We start from the raw sequence: 21387 nt of genomic DNA, 5'->3' as shown, positions 1-21387 counted from the left end.
GAAGATTGAACGTGGTGGCCGACGCGTTATCACGTCGGCCGGACTATGCAGAAGCTGTTGACGTCAATGCCATTAACGCCATGCGATCGAGCAAACCCACATCATCTCTGTTGGATGATGTGAAGGCCGCGTACGCGCACGACGCGGACGCGAAGCTCTTGCTGGCCTATGGCACAGCGCCTTCTGACAAGTCCCGTCAGAAGCTGCCCAAGCACCTTCGAGCGCGTGCACACCGCTTTCGTGTGCACGACGGACTGCTACTCTACAACGCAGTCGACGACAACGCGGATCGCGTTGTCGTGCCAAATGACCATGACCTGCGACTCAGGATCATGTACGAGTATCATGATGCCCCGACTGCGGGACATCTCGGACGTGAGAAGACTTACGTCCTTCTCACGCGCGACTTCTACTGGCACCACCAGTATAGTGGGTGCGCAAGTACATCCGTGCTTGCGAGGTATGCTAACGCGTGAAGCCTGCGCCGTTTGCGCAGGCTCCATTAATCACTACCGACTCCGCCGGAGTGTTGGAAGTCCATATCTTTGGACTTCATCTTTGGTCTTCCCCGGACAGCGGAGGGAACACCGGTGTTGTGGTCTTTGTAGACCGTTTCAGCAAGATGGTACATCTTGCTGCGGTGCCAGCAGAGGTGACCGCGAAGCAGACGGCCCGTCTGCTCGTCGACATGGTGTTCAAACACCATGGCATGCCGTCCGACATCGTGTCGGACAGAGACCCGCGCTTCACAGCGCACCTGTGGCAAGAAGTGTTTACACTTCTTGGGAGCCAGCTTTCCATGTCGACTGCGGATCATCCGCAGACGGACGGTCAAACCGAGCGCGTGAATCGCGTGCTCGTCGACATGTTGAAGAGCTACGCTCACTCGTTCCACTACTGGAGCGAGTGCTTACCGATGGCAGAGTTTGCCATCAATAACTCAGTGCATGCCTCGACAGGGCATACACCGTTCTACGTGAATGCCATGCGGCATCCACGTCTACCGAGTTTACTCGGAGAGATGGCTCCCACTTTAAGTGGGGGAGGATCTACGACTGCAATACAGCAGCCGCAGAAAACCGCTGACACTTGCGCAGTGTCAGCTGCAACAATGAACAAACCACATGAGTCTGCGCAGGGCGCAGACTCCCCCAACAACAAGGACAACTACCACGGGTCTGCGCAGGGCGCAGACACCGCAAGAACCACGCAGAGGCCGGGCCTCTAGCGGAGAGCGAGCTGAATGACTTCAGCTCGGATGCAATCAGTTTCATCACCAAAAGACAAGCCGTGATTCGGTTTGTCCAAGACACTATAGCAGCTTCTGTTGATCAACAGAAGCTGAACGCAGACAATGCGGGCAGAGGCAACACAAATGAATTCAAAGTTGGTTCATTAGTTTTGTTAGCTACCCAAAACCTGCCTAGACATGCAGTTTCGGATTTCGGAGCAAGCAAGCTTGCTCCGCGCTTCATCGGGCCGTTCACTGTGTTGGCACGGCACGGCAACGCATACACGCTAGACATACCGTCTAGCATGCGCCTCCATCCGACCTTTTACGTCGGACGGCTGAAGCCATACCGGCAGCACGAGCCATCTAGCTCGGCTGACCCGAAGCCTCGGCAGGAGCCGAGGCAGAAGCGGAGGACTTGGCCTCGGCGACGAGCAACCTCTCCTCCAGCGCGCGGACGCGCTGGAGCAACCCCTTCATCTGGGTCCCCAACTCGACCTGGATATTCGAGGCGGTCTGCGAGACCGCCGCGACTTGGGCCTTCTGGTTCGCCAGCTCCTGTTTCAGGGCGGCGAACTCAGCGCCCTGCAGACGCTCCACGACGGTCACCCGGTCGTGGAGAGGCGCATACTGATCAGCCCGGGGCTGATCATACCCGGGGCGTGTTCCCACCCCCGCCACCGCCGATCCGTGACGCCCGCGGCTCAACCCGCTGGATTGTTGAGCGGATTGTTGACCATAGTATCCCGAAAACGAACCCTCAAGGGCTCGTTTTCGTATTCGTTGGAGAGGATTTCCTCCCCATCGAGATACATAGAGCCGCGGAACGTCTTGCTGGAGGACGTTCCGGAAATGGTGAGGGCGTACGAGGAGCAGTACGCACTGGCACAGCGGAGTAGAGCGAGCGCTGCGATCATCGCCAGCGCCCGAACCCTCACGTGCTAAGAACTTAGCACGGAGCTCTTGAGACTCTCGGGCACACGAAACGACGTGTACCCGTTCAGGTCGCGGTCGCTCAAGCGGACCGCGCCTGAAAGCACTTCGTGCACTGAAAGCCCTCGGGCACAGCGCACGGCACATTTGCCTCCTCAGCAGCAACATGAAGTTGCTCCAGCTTTCCACGCTTCGAGTACGTCTCGAAGCGATCACGCGCTTGCTTAATCCGATCACGGTAAGCACTCGGCCTCTTGTTGAAGTTCTCAACAAAGGCGTTCCAGCTTTGACAAAGTGCCTGCCATTCGGGCACTTTGCTGCGAGAAGAGGTCTTCTTGCTTTGAAACCATCGGAGCTCATGAAAGAGTCCGATGTAGTAATCGCGCCTTTGATGCGTTTCCGCATCAAAGTGCAGCTCGGCAGCCACAGCGTCATCTTTGATGGCGCTGCATACGTACAGCGGCACCTCATTCGGAGGTACCGAGTTCCCAAACCGGTCCGCGATCTCGGACGCGGACGGCATCCATGGATCGCGCGCTGCAGGCGCAGCGCGCGGAGAACCTTGAGCTTTAAAATCACGCGCTGCAGCAGCAGCGCGCGGAGTACTGAGAGCCCCAGCCGAAGCGAGTGGGGTATCACTCTCAGTACGCGAACGCTTCGAACTCGAAGCGTCCGATTCGTCCCCTTCACGCGGACGAACGTTCTTAGCGTGAGGGTCGAGTGATTCGCTCGACACTGAGTCTTTACGCTTTGAGGGCGAGTCCTCCTCGCCCTCCATGTCTTCATCGTCGTCGTCGAAGTCGACGACGTCACCATACTTCGCCTTCTGGCGTTCGAAGTAGTCGTCGATGGAGAGACGACTCCCCATCGACTTTGCGGACTTCTGGGGCGCGCTCATCGTTGAATGAGCGCGGATTTTCTCTCCTTACGCGGAGAATTGACGAATGGTCAATTCCAAAGATTGACGTGCGGGGACCCCGCGCGTCTAACCTTATAGGGGGGATGGTGTAACGGTTACACGCACAAGTGGCTGCAAGCCACTTGTGAATTTAACAGATAGGTTATCTGTTAAAAGTTTTGGATACTTCCTCACCTTGGTGTAAGACACACCAATGGATACATTGAAGTGGACCACCACAGTGAGTGGTCCACACATACCCAAAAGATCCTATTGGTAGAAAGCAGCATCTTTCTACCAATCAGAGACATGCATATTAGCGGGGCTCTGACAGCCAGCCGCTGCCAACCCTTTCATAGATGATAAACAGTTTTTAGCAGATTTTAGAGGAAGATCAATTTACAAACAATACAGTTCTCATTTTACCTAATCTAAGTCACTTGGAATCCTTTTGTTACTTAACTTATATTTGTGTATTCAAATATAATTAACCTAAGTAAATACTAAGTACTTACGCTTCCTCATACACGTTGCGCAACGTGTAAGCAAAAGTAGTGAGTCAAGTTAGACCCACTACAAAAGTACTCGGCGACAGATATTGCTTTACCACAATAACTTACACGAGTCTCGCTGGCCGACGTAGGCCTCACGCTGTAAATGCGGTACTTAAGTCCGTTGCGATAAGTGGGATCCGCCTCAATCATTCGTAGAGCTTGGGCTGGCTTGTTTCGCTCCCAATCGGCTACAACTGATATCTTGGAAAGTGAACCAAGGTCCGAAGTGCTAGAACTAGTGCCAACAGGCCATTTGGGGAGTAAAATCGTATTCACGAATTGTTCAAGTTCAGCAAAACTTTATCATCGGCCGCCCGCACAGCTTGGTGGTATCCCCCTCGCATTCCTTCTCACCGCGGAGAGGCGCCAGCACTTCGTCATCATCGAGAAAAAAATGCGCTTCACAGAGAACAAGCGGTGGACAGCAGAGCAGCGGAGTATCACACCCAGAACTTGCAAAGCGGGGCTCACACTCACATTCGGGCTGGAATAGTAATCTGCCAATTGCTTGACTGTAACAAAGTCTGCTAGCTTCATTCTCACCACGAACGTACCTCCTCGACCCAAAAATTGAGGGTATGGGTCATTATTCACTGAATCCGGATCCACATTTTCGAACCTTTTGGTCTGTGCAGCCCACGACAGCAACATGGGTGAATACATCCGAGACGCGCCGTCATACACCACCTGAACGCCTCCAAAACATGTTGGATATTGCCTATATTCGGCATTAACCATGCGGCGCATTAGCGCGTGGGGGGAACAGGCACCACCGATGTTCGCCTTTCTCAAATTCATTTGAGCGCGCCATATCCACATGATACTTGAAATCTGCGAGTCTAGCCACACCTCCAGGCAATTCACCTTCAGTCTCGCCAACTCCCCAGCAGAAGAAATCCCCGGCCGACGACAAATGAGAAATGCCTCTAGAATTTCAGCATCTTCTTGGGCATTGTGCTCAGTTCCATCAACTTCTTGCTGAGTCAACGCCTTCGCCGCACAAATTACGTTCACCATAACCCCCAGGACGGTAGCTAGGGTTCTCTGGTAGCTTGGTGCTGATGCACCAATAGCTCCCTGGTTGATTCCCGCAAAGCTCGTTCTGATTGACTAAACTTGAATGCGTCAAAACTCAAGTTTTGGGTTAGATTTGAGATACAATAGAATATTTTGTGGGGAATAAAAAGCGTCCACTTCGAGAACACAACGGCAACAACTACCTCGCTTAGATGAAAAACATGCAGTTTTTCAAGTTGCGGTACGGTTCGGCGAACTCGGAGGCATCCGCAGCCATGGTGTCATCGCCGTTAAAGCCTTTCTTCAAGAATAAGCGAGCTCGAGATGCTGCCAAGCGCGCGTACTGCAACGGCAGGCCTCCGAAAATACCGTAGTCAATATACGCAGGCAACGCACCCACCAGTAATACATAGTGCAATATCAAGACGATCAATAATCCGCAATACCGCAATTTTCAATGTATTGTTGCGGCCAGCCTTAACTCTAAGATCACGGCACGAGCGTTGACGCGTTCCATAGATCCCGGTTAGCCTTTAGAATCATCAGTCTCTCGAAGGTTGCTGAGTGCATGGAAGCACGGTGCGACTCAAGCACGTATTTACACTCCGAGAATAACCGCTCGCATTGGTTACTGGTTGGGGGAATTGCATCAAGTAGTGGGACGTAGTCAACAGCGTGCCTCTGCGAGGTGCGGGGCTACTTAGCACGGCGAAGAATCTGGCTCGCAAAGTCAGCAGCCGGTTCTTCATCAATCTGTTCGGAGCCTTCTGGACGTCGAAACGGCTCGAGCGTCTTGAACTCGGCACTGGAAACAGGACGAGAGCTCATGACCGTGATAGCAGCAGATTCAAAGGTCGGCGAGTGAACAATCTGGGCAGTAGGCTTGAGATACTCTTCCATGACAGGGTACTTCGCCATACAAGCGTCAAAGAGAGCACGTACTTCACCGAGCGTTCGCTTGTGCTTGCAGCCAGTCGTACATGTGGGTCGTCACCTCGTCCACGAAGCCGAACACCTCAAGGGAGGTCAGGTTTCGGCGCTGGAACTCAGCGTACTCGTCACTGTGAGTGGGATGCTTGGAGTTCAGGTGCGACATCAGGTTTGTGTAGCCTGTACGCTGAGATTGCTTGCGTGGCTGCTCGCAGATGTTGCATCTATAGAGCCCAGGCTCCACGACAGTGTAGAAGAAAGCGGTGAGTTGCTGTGACGACATGGAGGATTGAAGAATGAGCTTTTCTTGCTTGGGTGCGGAGCTACTCGAGCTCCGAGTGAATGGATGGCAGCGGGGAACGACTGGCTGGCAACATCTGCGGGATTTATTTGTATTATTCCGTCAGTATCACACTATATTATTTCTCGAAAAAAAACAATAATCCGCAGTATAATATAGAATAGGTAGTAATTACGGCAGTGATATTATTTTCTCGCCTGTGCAACGGTGCCACCACCGAGACCGAGTGTGTACTGCGCGCAAATGTGTATCCGAGATGGTAGGTGAGCTGCTGCACTTCGTCCGCCGACAAGTTGTTGTCGTCGTGCAACACCGTGTAGTGACAAGGCACCATTGTGCCGAGAGCGATGAGTCCGTGGCCATACAGGTAGAAGTCAAAGCGGTGCGGGTCAACGACTCCCGTGTCGACACAGTGCCAGGCATTGCGTTCCCCTCGTAGTCGGCGTCGCGACGCTGTACCGGAAATGCGCGAAGGTGGTGTCGTTTGTTTGCCAGAACGAAGGTCACTGGAGGGCAGTAACTCTCTGAGATCATCTTGAACGCCTTCAGTAGTGCTCGCATCTCCGCCTGCAGGATGTCGAATTGCTGCCCTTCACTCACGCCGTTGCGATAGTAGAGCACGCGCTCTGGTTTGCATTTCGTGTGCGTATAATACGCTAGCAGGAGCTCTCGCAGCATACTTGGGAGCTGCTGGATGTCACTTGCAGTGTTTTGCGCAGCCACTCGCGCGGCGTATTGAGCGGAGTTTTGGCCCATCGATGCAGCTACCGCCGCAATCGACGGTCGAGGGCCAACGCCCGAGTGCGCGTAATGCACCTCTGCGCCGATGATAATTGTTGGGATGGACTGGATCAACGGTGCAGGCTCCTGCAGTTTCCAATTCACCCCTCCCAGTTTCATGTTGACTTTCAGACATAGATTGGCACAGCACGAAGACAGCGCGCTGCGAGCGTCCGGCGCCAAAATGCATTGACTGGGCTCGCCTAACAGTGTCCGACTCGTATCATTCATTCCGTCTGTTTTTGCTTCTTTGACCACCATAATTAGCTGCGGCTCCCTTGTTGCGCTCATGAAGCTGATTGAAGCACGTTTTCATGATCTGCTCAACTTTAGATCCCTCTGCGTGGATTAAGTAAGGCTGGTTATCTTCAACAGTCAATCCCATATCACGTGCCACTTCCACGAATTTGTGAACAAAGTCCTCGATTTCTTCCTCGCAAATGCTGGCAGTGATCACAATCCCCCAGTTGCGAAGGATTGAACCTTCCAGTAACCGCTTACCTCGCAAACTCCACATTCCATTAGCAGGTTTCCCAGAAGCGTTTTCATACTCCACGTCTGGCGGCTCAATGACTCGAGCATTCACCGTCTCGGGTTCAGTGCTAACTTTCATGCCAAAGGCAGTCAAATACTGGTCAGTGTCAAAAGCAGACTGGCGAACGTGCTCAACGATGCGTTTCTGGCGAGAAGCCGGGGGTTGGCTGGCTTGGAGGATTATCCCTGCTTCATCCATTTTGTGTATATTATTGCAGCGCTGTCCAGGCGCGACTTCGCAGACCTCGATTGGCAGCCAAATCTCCTTGCCTGCTCGCTCGCTGCCCACGTTGACGCACGGCAGTTGCGGAAATCTCACTTTCAGCTTGTAGCGCTCGCTGAAATATTCAACGACAGACTTGGCCTCGCCGTTGGTGGAAACAATGGTTTGGTCTGCTGGAAGTGGGCTCACGCCGATTATGGCCCGCTGTCGGCCATCTCGGTGAGTAGAGACTACCTCAATCTTGTGGACTGCATGCGCTATGATTTCTTTGTCGTGGTTCGACAACACATCACGAATGTCAGCACGTGAAATCACATTTAATGCAGCTAGAACGAGAACCATCAGTGCATTCGGTTCGTAAAATACTTCAGTCGCGCAGTCGACGTTCATGAGAAGTTTTTGATCCGCGACGTGGACAGTTTGGTGATACCCGGAGCTCATTTCCTTCCCACCATAGATCGAAAATGGGGTCTTCAAGGAGAAAAGGTTGCGTCCTATTGCGATCCAGCGTTCGCCAAATATCGTGCCACCACATCCAAAGCCTCAACAACTGGTTTCACATTCACGTTTGGGTTCGACGCGTGGTCTGTTAGTGATTTCGCATCAACCACACCCACCAGCTTCACATTTACCACAAAGATTTTCCGTGCGAGGATGGCAGATTGATATGCAGGGGGTATTTGCCTGATTCGTCGGCTACGCGAGCGGTCGATGATATCGTATTCTCAGGAACTATGCCGTCGAAACGTTTCCTGTTTGCATCCCAGGGTAGTCTGGTTGGTGAATACAATGCAACCTTACCATCGTGAACAACGCGAATACCTGCAAATTCAGTCTCACGTTCTCGAATGGCGGCGTTGATCACTTTGCGCACGAGGGAACGAGATAGCCGGCGTTTCAGCTGTTGTTGCGGTTGTTCAGAGCTCGTGGCCTCATCGTTGCCTTCCAGAGGCGAAAGCTCAACATTCAGATGGTATTTGAAAATCTCCGGCGGTGCTCCGCTAAAAGATATCGCAAAGCAGTTCACTTTCAGCTGAACGACCTTGCCGTCACTAGCGACCGCGCCTGGACAGCGGCAGATGGGGAATTCTGTGTGAAGGTCAGGGTCGTTAGCGCAGACCTCACGCTCCCCAGCGAGGCCTCTCCACTCATCTACCAGACGGGGATCTACCACAGGGGAACTGATAGCTCTTGATACGCCGCTTTCAGAGAAATTTAGCAGGGTACTGCTCGCATCTGTGGTAGAGAGCCCAGTGCTGCGATCGCGATCATCACGATGAGTTGGACCTCTACGTAGGCTGCTCCGTTCCAGTCTCCGATTGTTGCGATCTCTTGCCGCGTATCGACGACGGTGCCGATCATCATCGAAACTTTCGCTACGTCGCTTTCGATCTCGAGTCTCCCGATCATGTCCACTACCGGATCGGTGATCGCTGTGCCTGGTGCTGCAGTCTCGATCACTGTCAAACTTATCGTACGAGCGGCGGCGACAAAATCTTTCTGTGCCTCGAGACGAGGTCTCGTGCTCTCGAGCATACCTTCACAAGAGAATACTACCCGTTTGTACGTATAAGAGAGCTACCATGATCAACGGCGCCCGTACCTCGATTGAGCGTCGAGCTCCGTCTCGTATCCGCTTCGATGCCCCCCAAACAAGTCAGCGCTGCCGTAGCTGTTGTATCCGGAACCATACATACCCAAATCTCGTCGTGAAGTTCTGCGATAGTTGTCGCCCCGATGTGCCCTCGAGCTACTACGGTCACGCAAAGAGTACGAGCGGCTCATCCTTTCAAGTAAGGAGCTTCCAAAGCAAAATGAGAAGAATTCAACTGCAGCAACAACTATCCAGGGCATGGGACGCGTCTCAGCGACAGGGTTCTTCCAATCGGGCTTCAAGTTATCACACTAGGACAAGTGCATGTTAGCCGTTCTTCAATTATGCCTACCAAACTTAACAGAACAGCAGCAAAAACCTTCACACGCAATTCGTGGCAAGCATGCATTCAAACTCAGGATGGCTACGTACTACTGCAATATGGGTTTCTTGTTCGCCACATCCGAATGGCCACATGCACTCAAATGAAAAACATTTTGTTGAGCACGTTCTTGTGCAATTTGGCGAACAGGAACTTGGACCCGCTCACGCTTTCGGCAGACTCGTCCTCCGGGACTTCTTTTAAGAAGTGGCGCGCATGCGCCGCCGCCTCATTGGCATAGTAGACCGGAGCCGCAACCGACACCGCGTGGGTGGAACGCGAGAATGCGTATCCGAGGTGGTAAGTCAGGCGCTGGATGTCATCTACCGACAGCTTGTTCTCGTCGTAGAGCACTGTGTAGTGGCAGGGTTTGCTTGTTCCCTGGAGGCTGCTGTGGCCGAACAAGAAGAAGTCGAATCGGTGAGGGTCCACGACACCAGCGTCGATCACCGTTCCAGGCTTGACATTGCCCTTGCGATCCGCATCGCGGCGATCCACAGGAAAGGCGCGGGTGTGGTGACGTTTGTTCGCCACAATGAACGTAATCGGTGGGCTGTAGTTCTCTGAGATCATCTTGAACGCCTTGCGCAGAGCACCTATCTCCGCTTGCAAAATGTTAGAATACTGGCCATCACCCACGCCGTCGCGATAGTAGACCACATGCTCTGGTTTGCGCTGCGTTAGCTGGTAGTATGCGTGGAAAAGCTCACACAGCATGGTGGGCAGCTTTTGAATATCATTTGACGCTTTCTGCGCCCCCACACGCGCAGCGTATTGTGCCGAGTACGCGTCCATCGAAGCTACCACCGCAGCAATCGAGGGCTGGGAACCCATTCCAGGCCTCGGGTGCTCCACATCTGCTCCGATGACAATTGTCGGCGACGTACTCAGCAGCGGAAGGGGGTCGTACAGTACGGCGTTCTTGCCATTTAGTCTCATGTTTAATTTCAAGCACACATTGGCGCAGAAAGCTGCATTAGCTTTGCGCAAGTTCTTGGAAGCAACGCACTGGCAGGAGACACCAAGAACAGTGTCTGACATCACCTTCACCGGCCCATAATGCCAAGAGCGCGTGTCTGGAAGTACAACGAGCAACATCTCCGGAGGGCCGCGCTCCGCCACTCGCTGGAAACAAATTCTCATCAACTCCTCCACGTCAGCGTCGCGATGCTCATTCTGATGAACGTAAATTGGCTCGGTGTTCTTCTTAAACGGCAGTCCACGCTGGCGGCCAACGTCACACAGCGTACGTGCAAATCGGCGGACAACAGAGCTGTCCACTTGGTCAAGAATCAGTACACCCCAGTTATCAAAAGACTCTCCTTTCACCATGATCTTGTCCTTAAGACTCCACTCTCCATTAGTCGGACGCTCTGAAGTGTTCTGGTACTGCACACACGGCGGCTCCAAAATACGTGCATTTGTCACCTCCATCTTGAGTTTCACTTTCATTCCAAAGGTTACGAGAAATGGGTCCTGCGAGAACTCAGCTTTCTTCACGCGGTCGAGAATGTTCTTCTCGCGGGTAGCTGGCGGAACTGCAGTCAGCTTTGTAATGGCCGGGGAGTCCAAATCGTCCGAATTAGCGCAGTGCTGGCCTGGCACAACCTTACACAGCTCAATAGGCAACCAGGTCTCTTTGCCTGCACGCTTGCTGCCCACATTCACACATGGTAGTCTTGGGAACCGCAAGCGCAAAGTGTACTTCGCATTGAAATACTCGGCGACTGTCTGTTCCTTGCCTTTAATGCTCACCAAAAGTTGATCGGAAGGCTCAGTACTAACTCCGTAGATCGCACGTGGGCGGCCGTCGCGATGCGTGGGCTCCACTTCAACTTTGTGGAGTGCATGTGCGAGATTTTTCAGTTCTTGCCTCGACAATGTACGTATGTGTCGAGGGTCCTTGACACGCAAAGCACTTAGCACCAGGTCCATCAGGGGGCCCGGGGTGTAAAAGACAGCGGATGTCTCGTTCAGATTCATAACTAATTTGTCTTCCGCCTTCCTGATCGCTTGGTGGTAGCCCCAGCACAACTCTTTTCCTCCATGGAGCGTGTGTGTCTCTTTCAACGTGTACAGGTCCCGCCCAACGATAGTAAGGCGCTGACAAGCCAGATGCCGCGCAACGACATCAAGTGCTTGAAGGACCGGCATGACGTTCACGTCTGAATCAGAGTAATGGTCAAGCAGGCTCTGCATGCAAATCGTCTCCACCAAACTAATCTTGACGACAAAAGTTCTCGGCCCATTCGATCCACTACGAGTGACACCGTCACGCTCTGCTGTCCTCGTTGGCGCCGGCTGCGGTGGATAGAGGCTGACATCCTTAAATTCCTTGGAGTTCCAAGGTAGCATAGCAGGTGAATAGAGAGCTGCTATCCCATCGTGAACTACGCGAATCCCCCCAAACTCTGCTTCATTTTGACGCAGCACGGCGTTCACCACGCTAGTCACCAGCGAACGCAGTGGGCGTTCTGGGCGACGCTCTGGCCTTGGTTGAGCCTCAGTGTTCTGCTCAGCGTTTTCAGCTCCAGTGCCGTCGGCGTGTTCTCCAATTCTAGGGCCATACTTCTCGTCTTCTTCGCGATCGCTTGTGCGCTCCACAGTCACGTGGTACTTGAACACTTGATTCGGGCCCGACACAATCTCCAAACCGAAGTAGTTGACCTTGAGCGGCACCGTCCTGCCATTTCGACCGGGGGCTGGCGGTCGAGCGCAAACGTCCACCGTCTTCAGCACTTCAGGATCGTCCGATTTAACGTTGCGAAGGCCGGCGGCACCGCTCCATTCAGCTTTGAGATGGGGGTCGGTGATGTCATCGCCGATGGTTTCGTACCCCGAGCCAGAGATCAATCCCGCACCAGACCCGCCCCGACCTTCTCTGTGCTGGTCGCTGCAGCGACCGTCACGCCGTCCTCCTCCATTACGACGGGCAGCTCGGTCTCCTCCATCTCTGTGGTGGCCGCCTCCGTCAACAAGTTCCACACGTCGATCGTACCCACGGTAGCTGCGGTCATCACCGCCACCTCCATAGCCACGCGAGCGACTGTCGTAGCTGCTCGTTCCTCCATACTCGCGCGAACGCGTGTCGTATCCACGGTCAGTGTAGTCGCGGCCTCTGTATTCACCGTATCGATAGGAAGATGAGGACGCCCCAAAGCCATTGCGTCGGTCGCTGTCTCCATAGTAATCAGAGCGGCCGTAGCCACCACGGTCTCCGTATCCGTCTTCGTAGGAAGAGCGGCGAGGTTCGCCTCGGTCGTAGGCGCCATAGCTCCTCGCATCATAGTCCTCTCCTCCGTAGGCCCCCGCGCCATGTCCGTAGCCGCTGGAACGCGAACTCCTGCGCCCGTAGCCCCGATCGTATCCGTGGTCGTCGTACTCGAACTGCCACGAGCTGCCGTAGCCGCCGCCGTGGAAGTCCAGCGGGTCGTAAGTCGCCATGTCGCTCCGCCGACAAGTTGCAGACTGAGCAGCTCGGCAGCATGGGCCCCGCCAGGAACTGGGACGCGCCGTTGCCACGCAGTCTCTCAGCCCACGCCATTGAATGTCCGATCCCGCCGTTATGAGGATTCGGCGGCAAAGATCCCAAGCGCTGCGAACGAACGGCCGCTTCAGTCTGCAATCTTCACCGGAACCCCACGCAGCGGTGAACCAATGCGTCTAGCTCGTCTCCTCGGTGTCTCACTGGCCGCGGCCTCCGCCGCCGTCTGCGCTGATGACGCGCCTCGCTGCTTCCCCGCGGACTTCATGTTCGGGTCCGCCACGGCGTCGTACCAAGTGGAGGGTGCCTGGAACGAGGGCGGCCGCACGCCGAGCATCTGGGACGACTACTGCCGCTCGCACTACAAGAAGGTGGCGTGCGCCAACGTGGCCGACGACTTCTACCACCGCTACCGAGACGACATCAAGCTCATGGTCCAGACGGGGCTGCAGTCCTCGCGCTTCTCCGTGTCGTGGTCGCGCGCCATGAACTGGAACCCGGAGACCAGGCGCATGCAGCCGAACCCGCAGGGACTCGCGTTCTACCACGCGCTGGTGGACGAGCTCAACGCCAACAACATCGTGCCCGTCCTGACGCTCTACCACTGGGACCTGCCGCTCGAGCTGCACTCGGAGCTGTCGCCGCAGGGCTGGCTGAACCCCGACATGACCGACCACTTCATGGACTACGCGCTGCTCATGTTCCACGAGCTGGGCGACAAGGTGGACTTCTGGACGACCTTCAACGAGCCGCTCACCTTCACCACCGCCGGCTACGCGAGCGGCGCAGGAGCCCCTGGGCTCAAGAAGTCCGACACCTTCGCATATATCGTGGCGCACAACGTGCTCCGGTCGCACGCAGCCGTCGTCAAGGCCTTCCGAGAGCTGAAGACCAGCTCGCCCGCCGTCCTCCACCCGAAGGCGCGCATCAGCATCACGCTCAACAGCGACGCAGCCTATCCGCTCAACGCGAACAACACTTTGGACGTAGCTGCAGCCGAGAGGAAGATGCAGTTCGAGCTCGGCTGGTTCCTCTCGCCTTTGGTCACGGGCGACTATCCTGCCGTCATGCGCGAGCGTGTAGGCGAGCGCCTGCCCAGGTTCACGCCAGAGGAGGCGGCAATGGTGAAGGGGTCGTATGACCTGCTCATGCTGAACCACTACTCGTCCAAGCTGGTGACGGACTGCGGGGTCTCGCCGCACACGCTGCACCCGTGCAAGAAGCTTGGTAAGGGCTGGGAGCGCGACCTGGGCGTGGACATCTCGCACTCGAACGAGCTGCCCGGCTCGCGTCGCTCCAGCAAGGACCGCCACGGCAGACTCAACTGCGGCTGGTTCACGGCCTACCCGCCCGGATACCTCAAGACGATCAAGTGGCTGCATGCTGCAGACCCCAGCGCCGACATCCTGCTGACGGAGAACGGCTGGTGCGGCAACGAAGAGGTGGAGAACATGGACCAGCTCTGGTACTACCAGGAGTACGTGGCGCAAGTGCACAAGGCCCTCGTGGAGCTCAAGATCCCCATCATCGGCTACACGGCCTGGTCGTTCCTGGACAACTACGAGTGGGGCTCGTTCGCGCCACGTTTCGGTCTCTACTACGTCAACTTCTCGTCCAGTACTGGCGCCAAGGACGAGGCCTACGAGCCGCAGCCGACGGGATTGGAGCGGATCCCGCGCCCTGCCGCCAAGTGGTTCGGCCACGTCGCCAAGACCAAGTGCCTCGACGGCTGGACGTACGAAGGCCCCACCAAGGAGGAGCAGCTCGCCGGGCTCGAGAGCGCCAGCGAGCAGACGTTCGCGCGCTGGATGATGGCCGTCATCGGCGTGCTCGCCGTCGTGGCGCTCACCGCCATGGCCGCCGTGGGCCGCAACATCATGGTGCAGCTCTCGTCGCCCAACGCGCGCCGCCTTCCGCGCGAGACCGATCCGCTACTGCAGGCCAACACGATGATCTGACCACCGCACCGACAAGCCAGAAGCTAGAGATAGCGCTGCACGTTTGAACAGGGTTCTTCGACGACCAGATGTCCACCGGCGTCCACGTTGAAGTTAAATATCAGGTTGCGGACGAATACTTTTGCTATAAAACGGTCCCCAAAAGTCGACACCAGGGGTCCATCTCCCTAGCAGCTGAGTCTGATTAGCACCGTAACGGTTGGCCGGTCATTCTGGGATCCGCCGTCCTCCACGTCGTCGCCTTCCCCGGGGGCCTTCCATGCCGCCCCGCGCGTCCGTACTGCTGGCAGTATGCCTGGGGGTCTTCGCCCGCGTCGCCTCCTTCGTCGCAGCGGCTGAGGCGCGCTGCTTCCCCGCCGACTTCCTGTTCGGCACGGCCACCGCCGCCTTCCAGGTGGAGGGCGCCTGGAACGCCTCTGGCCGCGAGCCCAGTATCTGGGACAACTACTGTCGCTCGCAGCCTGGGCTGCAGTGCGCCGACGTAGCCGACGACTTCTTCCACCGCTACCACGACGACGTGGGGCGCATGGCCGCCATGGGGCTCTCGTCCTTCCGGTTCTCCATCTCCTGGTCCCGAGTTATGCACTGGGACGCGCGCGAGCGGAGGATGCGCCCCAACCCACAAGGACTGGCGTTCTACCACGCTCTACTCGACGACCTGCAGACGCACGGACTGCAGCCCATCGCCACGCTCTACCACTTCGACCTGCCGCTGACGCTGCAGACGCAGTTGGAGCCCAAAGGATGGCTGAACCAGGACATTGTGACGCACTTCGAGGACTTCGCAGCGCTCGCGTTCAGAGAGTTCGGGACTAAGGTCAAGTACTGGGCCACGTTCAACGAGCCGTTGACGTTCATCAGCGGCGGCTACGGCTCGTGCGACGCAGCCCCAGGCGGGATGGAACCCTCGACCACCAACACGTACATAGTGGCGCACAACGTGCTGGTGTCGCACGCCAAGGCGGTGAAGCTATTCCGTGAAATGAAGCAAGGGGAGCGGAGTGTGGTGGCCGTCGACGCTCGCATTGGCATCGTGCTGAATGCGGAGTTCGGGTATCCGGTGGAAGCATCGAACGCTTTGGACGTTGCTGCGGCCGAGCGGAAGATGCAATTTGATCTGGGTTGGTTTTTGATGCCGTTGGTGACGGGAGAATATCCAACTATCATGCGTGAACGTATTGGCGAGCGGCTGCCGCGGTTTAGCGCTGAGGAGGCAGCGCTGGTCCAGGGGTCGTACGACGTGCTGATGCTCAACCACTACTACTCCCGCGTGGTCACCGACTGCGACTCGGAGCGCTCGAAAATCACATGCGACGAACTGCCGCTGGGCCACGCGCGAGATCGGGGGATCGATGACACACGTGCTCCAAACGGCGCTCGTGCTCCTCCTGCGAGCAGCCCCGAGTGCTCGTGGCTTGCAGGCTACCCAGATGGCTACCTCGACACCATCAAGTGGATGCATGCCAAGGACCCGTCGGCGCAGATATTGCTGACCGAAAACGGGTGGTGTGGCAATGAGCAGGTGGTAAACTTGGACCAGCTCTGGTACTTCCAAGCGTACGTGGAGCAGGTGTACAAAGCTGTCGTCGAAGAGAAGATTCCGATCCTCGGCTACACGGCGTGGTCGTTCCTGGAAAACAATGAGTGGGGCTCGTATAAGCCTCGATTCGGACTGCATTACGTGAATTTCACGAAGCAAGATGTATCAACGGAGTTGGCACGCGTCCCGCGGCCTACTGCAAAATGGTTTGCGCACCTAGCGACGACCAAGTGCCTGGATGGCTGGGACCGCGATACTGTCCAAATGGACGCCGAGGAAAAGCAGGAGGCAGCAGCTCCACGCGAGAAGCTGCACAACCCGGAGGCGGGTGGCAACGATGTAGGCGTCCCATGGTCGCTGACCGAGGTGATTGTCTTGATTGTGGTGGGCGTGATCGTTCTTGGCGCCATCACGTGCGAAGCGATGCGCGAGCTGCGCCTTAGCAGCCAGGGGTCCCCAGAAGAGCTCCAGGTGCTCATTACGATCGAGGATTGAGAGAGGACCGCACATCAGGTAGAAATGAAAGAACGCACGTACGTTTGGTAAGATAGCAATACGATTTCTCTTCTTCGGTTTGTCGCTGTCCTCTCGGTGTTTCGTGAGATTCCTGCACGCTGCATTTTAAGGTAGTGGTGAGTCATTACCTAAGGAATAACATGCAGTTGTATAAATAAATGAAGCAAACAGTGCCCGAGTCTTCTTCCGTGCAGTATAACAGAAGCAGAATGTTTAAGAAAGCAACACTCACTGACACAAACCAGTGGTTTGTGTCAGTGAGTGTTTGAAACCGCCAGAGCTGAGCGGATAAAATATGTGCGTTGGTTGACCGAGAGCCGTAGACCACGTGCCGTCAATCTACCGCTTCTCACCTTTCACCCGCATTGTGTCCCTCGACCGTCGCTGCAATATTGATCCCTGAAGACTGCACTGCATGCCAGGTCTGCAGTAAGCTGCAGGCAGGGTGCCTGAGGCACCTCATCAAGGTATCAATCAAGTTGAAGTGGCATATCTGAGACGCTTATCCCCCCGCTATAGTGACTGGTCAGTGCGATTCATACTGGAACGCAGTCTAATTCTGTCTTCCAGCCGTTACCATCGTGGATCGCGTGGATCGCGGCGCATCCCGGCCTCCAGGCACAAGTGAAGAGGACGGAAGCACTGCAGGCGCCACCAGCATGAGCTACAGTGGCGGCGGCGGCGGCTACAACGACCAGCGCGGCGGCTACGGCGACCAGCGCCGCGGCTACGACGACTCGAACCGCCCAGGTAGCAGCGGCGGTTACGGCGATCAACGCGGAGGCTACGGCCAGCAGCAAGGATACGACCAGCGCGGGCAGCAGGACTACGACCAACGCGGCCAAGGGTACGACCAGCAGCAGCGCGGAGGCTACGACCAGCGCGGCGGGGGCGACTACAGCTCGCTCTCGTCGGGGTACGACGACTACAGTCGCGGTGGAGGCGGAGGGTACGGTGGGGGCTCGAGCTCTGGCCACGGATACGACTCGGGACGCAGCGGGGACTACGGCCACTCGGCCGGGGCAGGGGCAGGAGGAGGGTACGACAACCGAGGATCGTACGGTGGTGGGTATGACCACTCGTCAGGCGGCTACGACAACCGAGGCTCGTACGATAACCGAGGTGGCTATGGAGGCTCTTCGGGCGGCTATGGAGGCTCTTCGCACGAGCAACGTCGCGGAGGATATGGCGATCGCGGCGGTGGTGGCGGGGGGTACGGAGGAAGCGGCTACGATGACCGCTCGCGCGGATATGGCGGCGGTTATGAGGACCGTTCGCGCGGCTACGGCGGACGGGACGACCGCGGCGGCTACGGAGGGGGCTCCGCTGGCGGCCAGCGGGATGAACGCGGCTACGGCGCTGGGGGTGGAGGCGACCGAGGATACAGTGGAGGCGGCAGCTATGGCGGCAACGGCGGCGGGCGAGACGACCGCGGATTTGGTGGGCGAGATGATCGTGGATACGGTGGAGGTGGCGGTGGCCGCGACGACCGTGGATATGGAGGCGGCGGCAATGGAGGAGACCGTCGTGGAGGAGACCGGGATCGCGGCTATGGCGGTGGAGATCGCCGAGACGTCCGTGGATATGGCGGCGGAGACCGCGATCGTGGTGGCTTCGGAGGAAGGGGTCGCGGTGGAGGTCGAGGCGGTGGTGGCGGTGGCTCTCGTGGGCAAGAGGGCCCGGGCGCCGGCGCCATCTCCGGATCCGGCTACGAGCAGATCGGACAGGCGATCGCCGACCCGCGCATCCAAGACGAGTGGACCGGTCGTGCAGGTGTCCGCGAAGTGCGCGCTGACGACGCCGACCTGCAGCAGGAAGTACAGATTTGCAGCCGCCCGGGCATCGCGCAGCGCGGCAAGACGACGCAGCTGAACGTCAACTACTTCGGCATTTCGCTCGATTCGGCGCCCCCGGAGATTTTCAAATTCCACGTGACTGTGGAGCGCTCGCCCGATCTCCAAGCGGACTCGAAATACGGTCCGTCCGGTGCGGACCAGAAGGATGAGAGCATGGGCGATGAGCCCAAGCAGGAGGGTAAGGACGTCAAGGACGTCGAGATGGCCGAGCCGTCCGCAGATGCACCACCCAAGCACGAGGCTAAACCGGAGCGCCCGCTTCCACGCTCGCTGGTCCGCAACGTCATTAATGCTGCACTCCGTCAGTATGAAGCTGAGTTTGGCGGTATTCGGGTGGTCCATGATGGCATGGCTGCCCTGTACTCGCCTACCATGCTGCCTTGGAATGCGAAGGATTTCACTGACATTAATCCGGACGGCAACGGCGCGCCAGCTCCTCCCCAGCAGCCACCTGCAGGCGGTGACGGCGCCCCTCGTCGGGGCTTCAGAGGCCCACGCACGTTCGTGGCCAAGATGAAATTGGTCGAGACGATCTCCACCTCCAGCCTGAGAGACAACTACGGAAACCCGGAAACCAACGTAATGCCCGTTCTTCAGGCTCTTGATGTTGTGGCTCGTCATTTGGGCGCGCAACGTTTGATTGCTGTCGGACGCAACTTTTTCACGATGAAGAAAACACACACACTGAAGGGCGGCAAGGAGCTTTGCTGGGGTTATCACCAAGCAATTCGTCTCGCCGACCAAAAGTTGCTGATAAATATCGACCAAGCAGCAACGGTGTTCTACTCCCCGGGGCCCTTGATGCAGCTTGCGATGGCAGCTCTGCGTGCGCGCGGACCTGACGATGTGCGTGACCTGTCGGAGCGTGACATGAAGTCACTGGCGCGCGCACTACGCAAGATTGAGGTGGTTCCGACACACCGCAAAGACCGTAAGCGTGCGATCTTTGGAGTGAGCGCTCAGCCTGCCAATCTCACCATGGTGAGCATCAAGGGAGAAAACATATCCGTGGCCGCGTATTTTAGTGGCAAGTACAACATGCAGTTGCGACACCCGCACCTGCCACTCGTTAACGTCGGTAGCAAACGACCGGGTAAAGAGAATTGGCTGCCAATTGAAGTCTGCGAGGTGGCTCCAGGACAACGCTGCGCCAACATTAATGACTTGGACACTGCGGAGATTATTCGCCAAACTAGCCAGCCCCCACGCAACCGCCAAGAGAACATCATGGAGCAAGTCCGTCAGGCTGGATTTGAGAACGACCCGTTCCTCGCTGCTTTTGGTATTAAGGTGGACCAGCGCCTCGAGTTGACCGAGGCTCACGTTATTGAGGCGCCTGATGTCCAGTACCAGAACGTATCGGAACGCCCTGCCGGCGGCCAATGGAGCCTCAACAGCAAGCGATTCGTGGAAGGTATCCCCGTTCGTAACTGGGGCGTGATCGTCGCCGCCAACGTGAACGAGCGTGATGTCCACAACTTCATTGGGAAGTTGGCCGACTTGGGTGACCAGCGTGGACTTCCGTTCGAGGAAAAGAACCCCGCGCTGATCCACCAAGACCAACATCGTGGTGCTCAAGTCGAAGAGCTGATGAAGATGTGTCACCAGGAGCTGGAGCGTCGAAACGCAGGCCCACCGCAATTTCTGTTGGTGATCTTGCCTGCTAAGAACTCCCCCGTGTATGGCGATGTGAAGCGCATGTCAGACACGGTTCTCGGTCTACCAAGCCAGTGTATTGCGTCTGTGAACCTACCACGCGCCAACCCGCAGTTCTGCGCAAACGTGTGCCTGAAGATCAACATGAAGTTGAAGGGGAAGAACGCTGTACTGCGTGAGGAGCTTCCGTTGATCAGTAGCGCGCCTACGATCATCATTGGTGCTGACGTGGAGCACCCGCGCTCCGGCATGGGTGGTCGACCGTCGATTGCTGCAGTTGTGGCGTCGATGGACCGTTATTCAGCTCAGTACGCTACACGTGTGGCAGCTCAAAAGGCCTCGAGTGATATCCAGCAGCTGCCAAACATGCTACGCGAGCTGTTCCTCGCCTACTATGAGAACACGTTGCGCAAGCCCGAGCACGTGGTCTACTACCGCGATGGCATTAGTGAAGGCCAAATGTTTGACATTCTGCAGACAGAGATGCGCGCTCTGCGCAAGGCATTCAAGATGATCTCGGAGGATTACAACCCGCCGGTGACGTTCGTGGTGGTAAACAAGCGCCATCACTTGCGAGCTTTTCCTGTGAACTCTCGTGATGCCGATCGCAAGGGGAATGTGATGCCCGGCACCGTGATTGACACCGGCGTCGTGAACCCGCACCGATTCGATTTCTTCCTCTACGGCCACAGCGGCATCCAGGGCACAACCGTGCCTGCGCACTACACCGTGCTGCACGACGAGAACAAAATGTCAGCGGAGGATATCCAGCGCCTCACGTATCACCTGGGCTACACATTCTCGCGTTGCACGCGCTCGGTGTCTTTCGTGACGCCTGTATACTACGCGCACTTGGCGGCTGCGCGGGCTCGCTTCTTCCTGAATGATGGCTCAGACGGCGCGTCCACGGTGGGTTCGTACAACTCAAACACGTCGAACTTTGAGTTCGCTGAGGTTCACAGCAACGTTTTGAACCGCATGTTCTACACCTAAGCGTCGT

General features: G+C 56.6%; 5 protein-coding genes across 5 annotated transcripts; 3 read left to right on the top strand and 2 right to left on the bottom strand.

The window, feature by feature from the left end:
• Window positions 1–5329: 5329 nt before the first annotated feature.
• IUM83_04170 (Cellobiose dehydrogenase) lies at window positions 5330–5846 on the bottom strand (the record flags this gene model as incomplete). The annotated part of the gene is made up of 2 exons (XM_067928225.1): window positions 5330–5542; window positions 5628–5846. The coding sequence occupies 2 exons, from the start codon at window positions 5844–5846 to the stop codon at window positions 5330–5332; spliced, it is 432 nt and encodes a 143-aa protein (XP_067793799.1).
• Window positions 5847–9476: 3630 nt separating this feature from the next.
• IUM83_04169 (Argonaute5 (AGO5)) lies at window positions 9477–12821 on the bottom strand (the record flags this gene model as incomplete). Its single annotated transcript, XM_067928224.1, has 2 exons — window positions 9477–11031; window positions 11947–12821. The coding sequence occupies 2 exons, from the start codon at window positions 12819–12821 to the stop codon at window positions 9477–9479; spliced, it is 2430 nt and encodes an 809-aa protein (XP_067793806.1).
• Window positions 12822–13034: 213 nt separating this feature from the next.
• IUM83_04168 (Glycoside hydrolase) lies at window positions 13035–14819 on the top strand (the record flags this gene model as incomplete). Its single annotated transcript, XM_067928223.1, has 1 exon — window positions 13035–14819. The coding sequence occupies one exon, from the start codon at window positions 13035–13037 to the stop codon at window positions 14817–14819; it is 1785 nt and encodes a 594-aa protein (XP_067793994.1).
• Window positions 14820–15078: 259 nt separating this feature from the next.
• Window positions 15079–16854, top strand: IUM83_04167 (Beta-glucosidase 30; the record flags this gene model as incomplete). Its single annotated transcript, XM_067928222.1, has 1 exon — window positions 15079–16854. The coding sequence occupies one exon, from the start codon at window positions 15079–15081 to the stop codon at window positions 16852–16854; it is 1776 nt and encodes a 591-aa protein (XP_067793997.1).
• A 680-nt stretch (window positions 16855–17534) lies between these two features.
• Window positions 17535–21380, top strand: IUM83_04166 (Argonaute3 (AGO3); the record flags this gene model as incomplete). Its single annotated transcript, XM_067928221.1, has 1 exon — window positions 17535–21380. The coding sequence occupies one exon, from the start codon at window positions 17535–17537 to the stop codon at window positions 21378–21380; it is 3846 nt and encodes a 1281-aa protein (XP_067793998.1).
• Between the last annotated feature and the right edge of the window lie 7 nt (window positions 21381–21387).

This window comes from Phytophthora cinnamomi (genome assembly GCF_018691715.1).
Source record: "Phytophthora cinnamomi strain GKB4 chromosome Unknown Contig27, whole genome shotgun sequence".
NCBI lineage: Eukaryota > Oomycota > Peronosporomycetes > Peronosporales > Peronosporaceae > Phytophthora > Phytophthora cinnamomi.
This window is presented reverse-complemented; position numbering and strand designations above follow the sequence as displayed.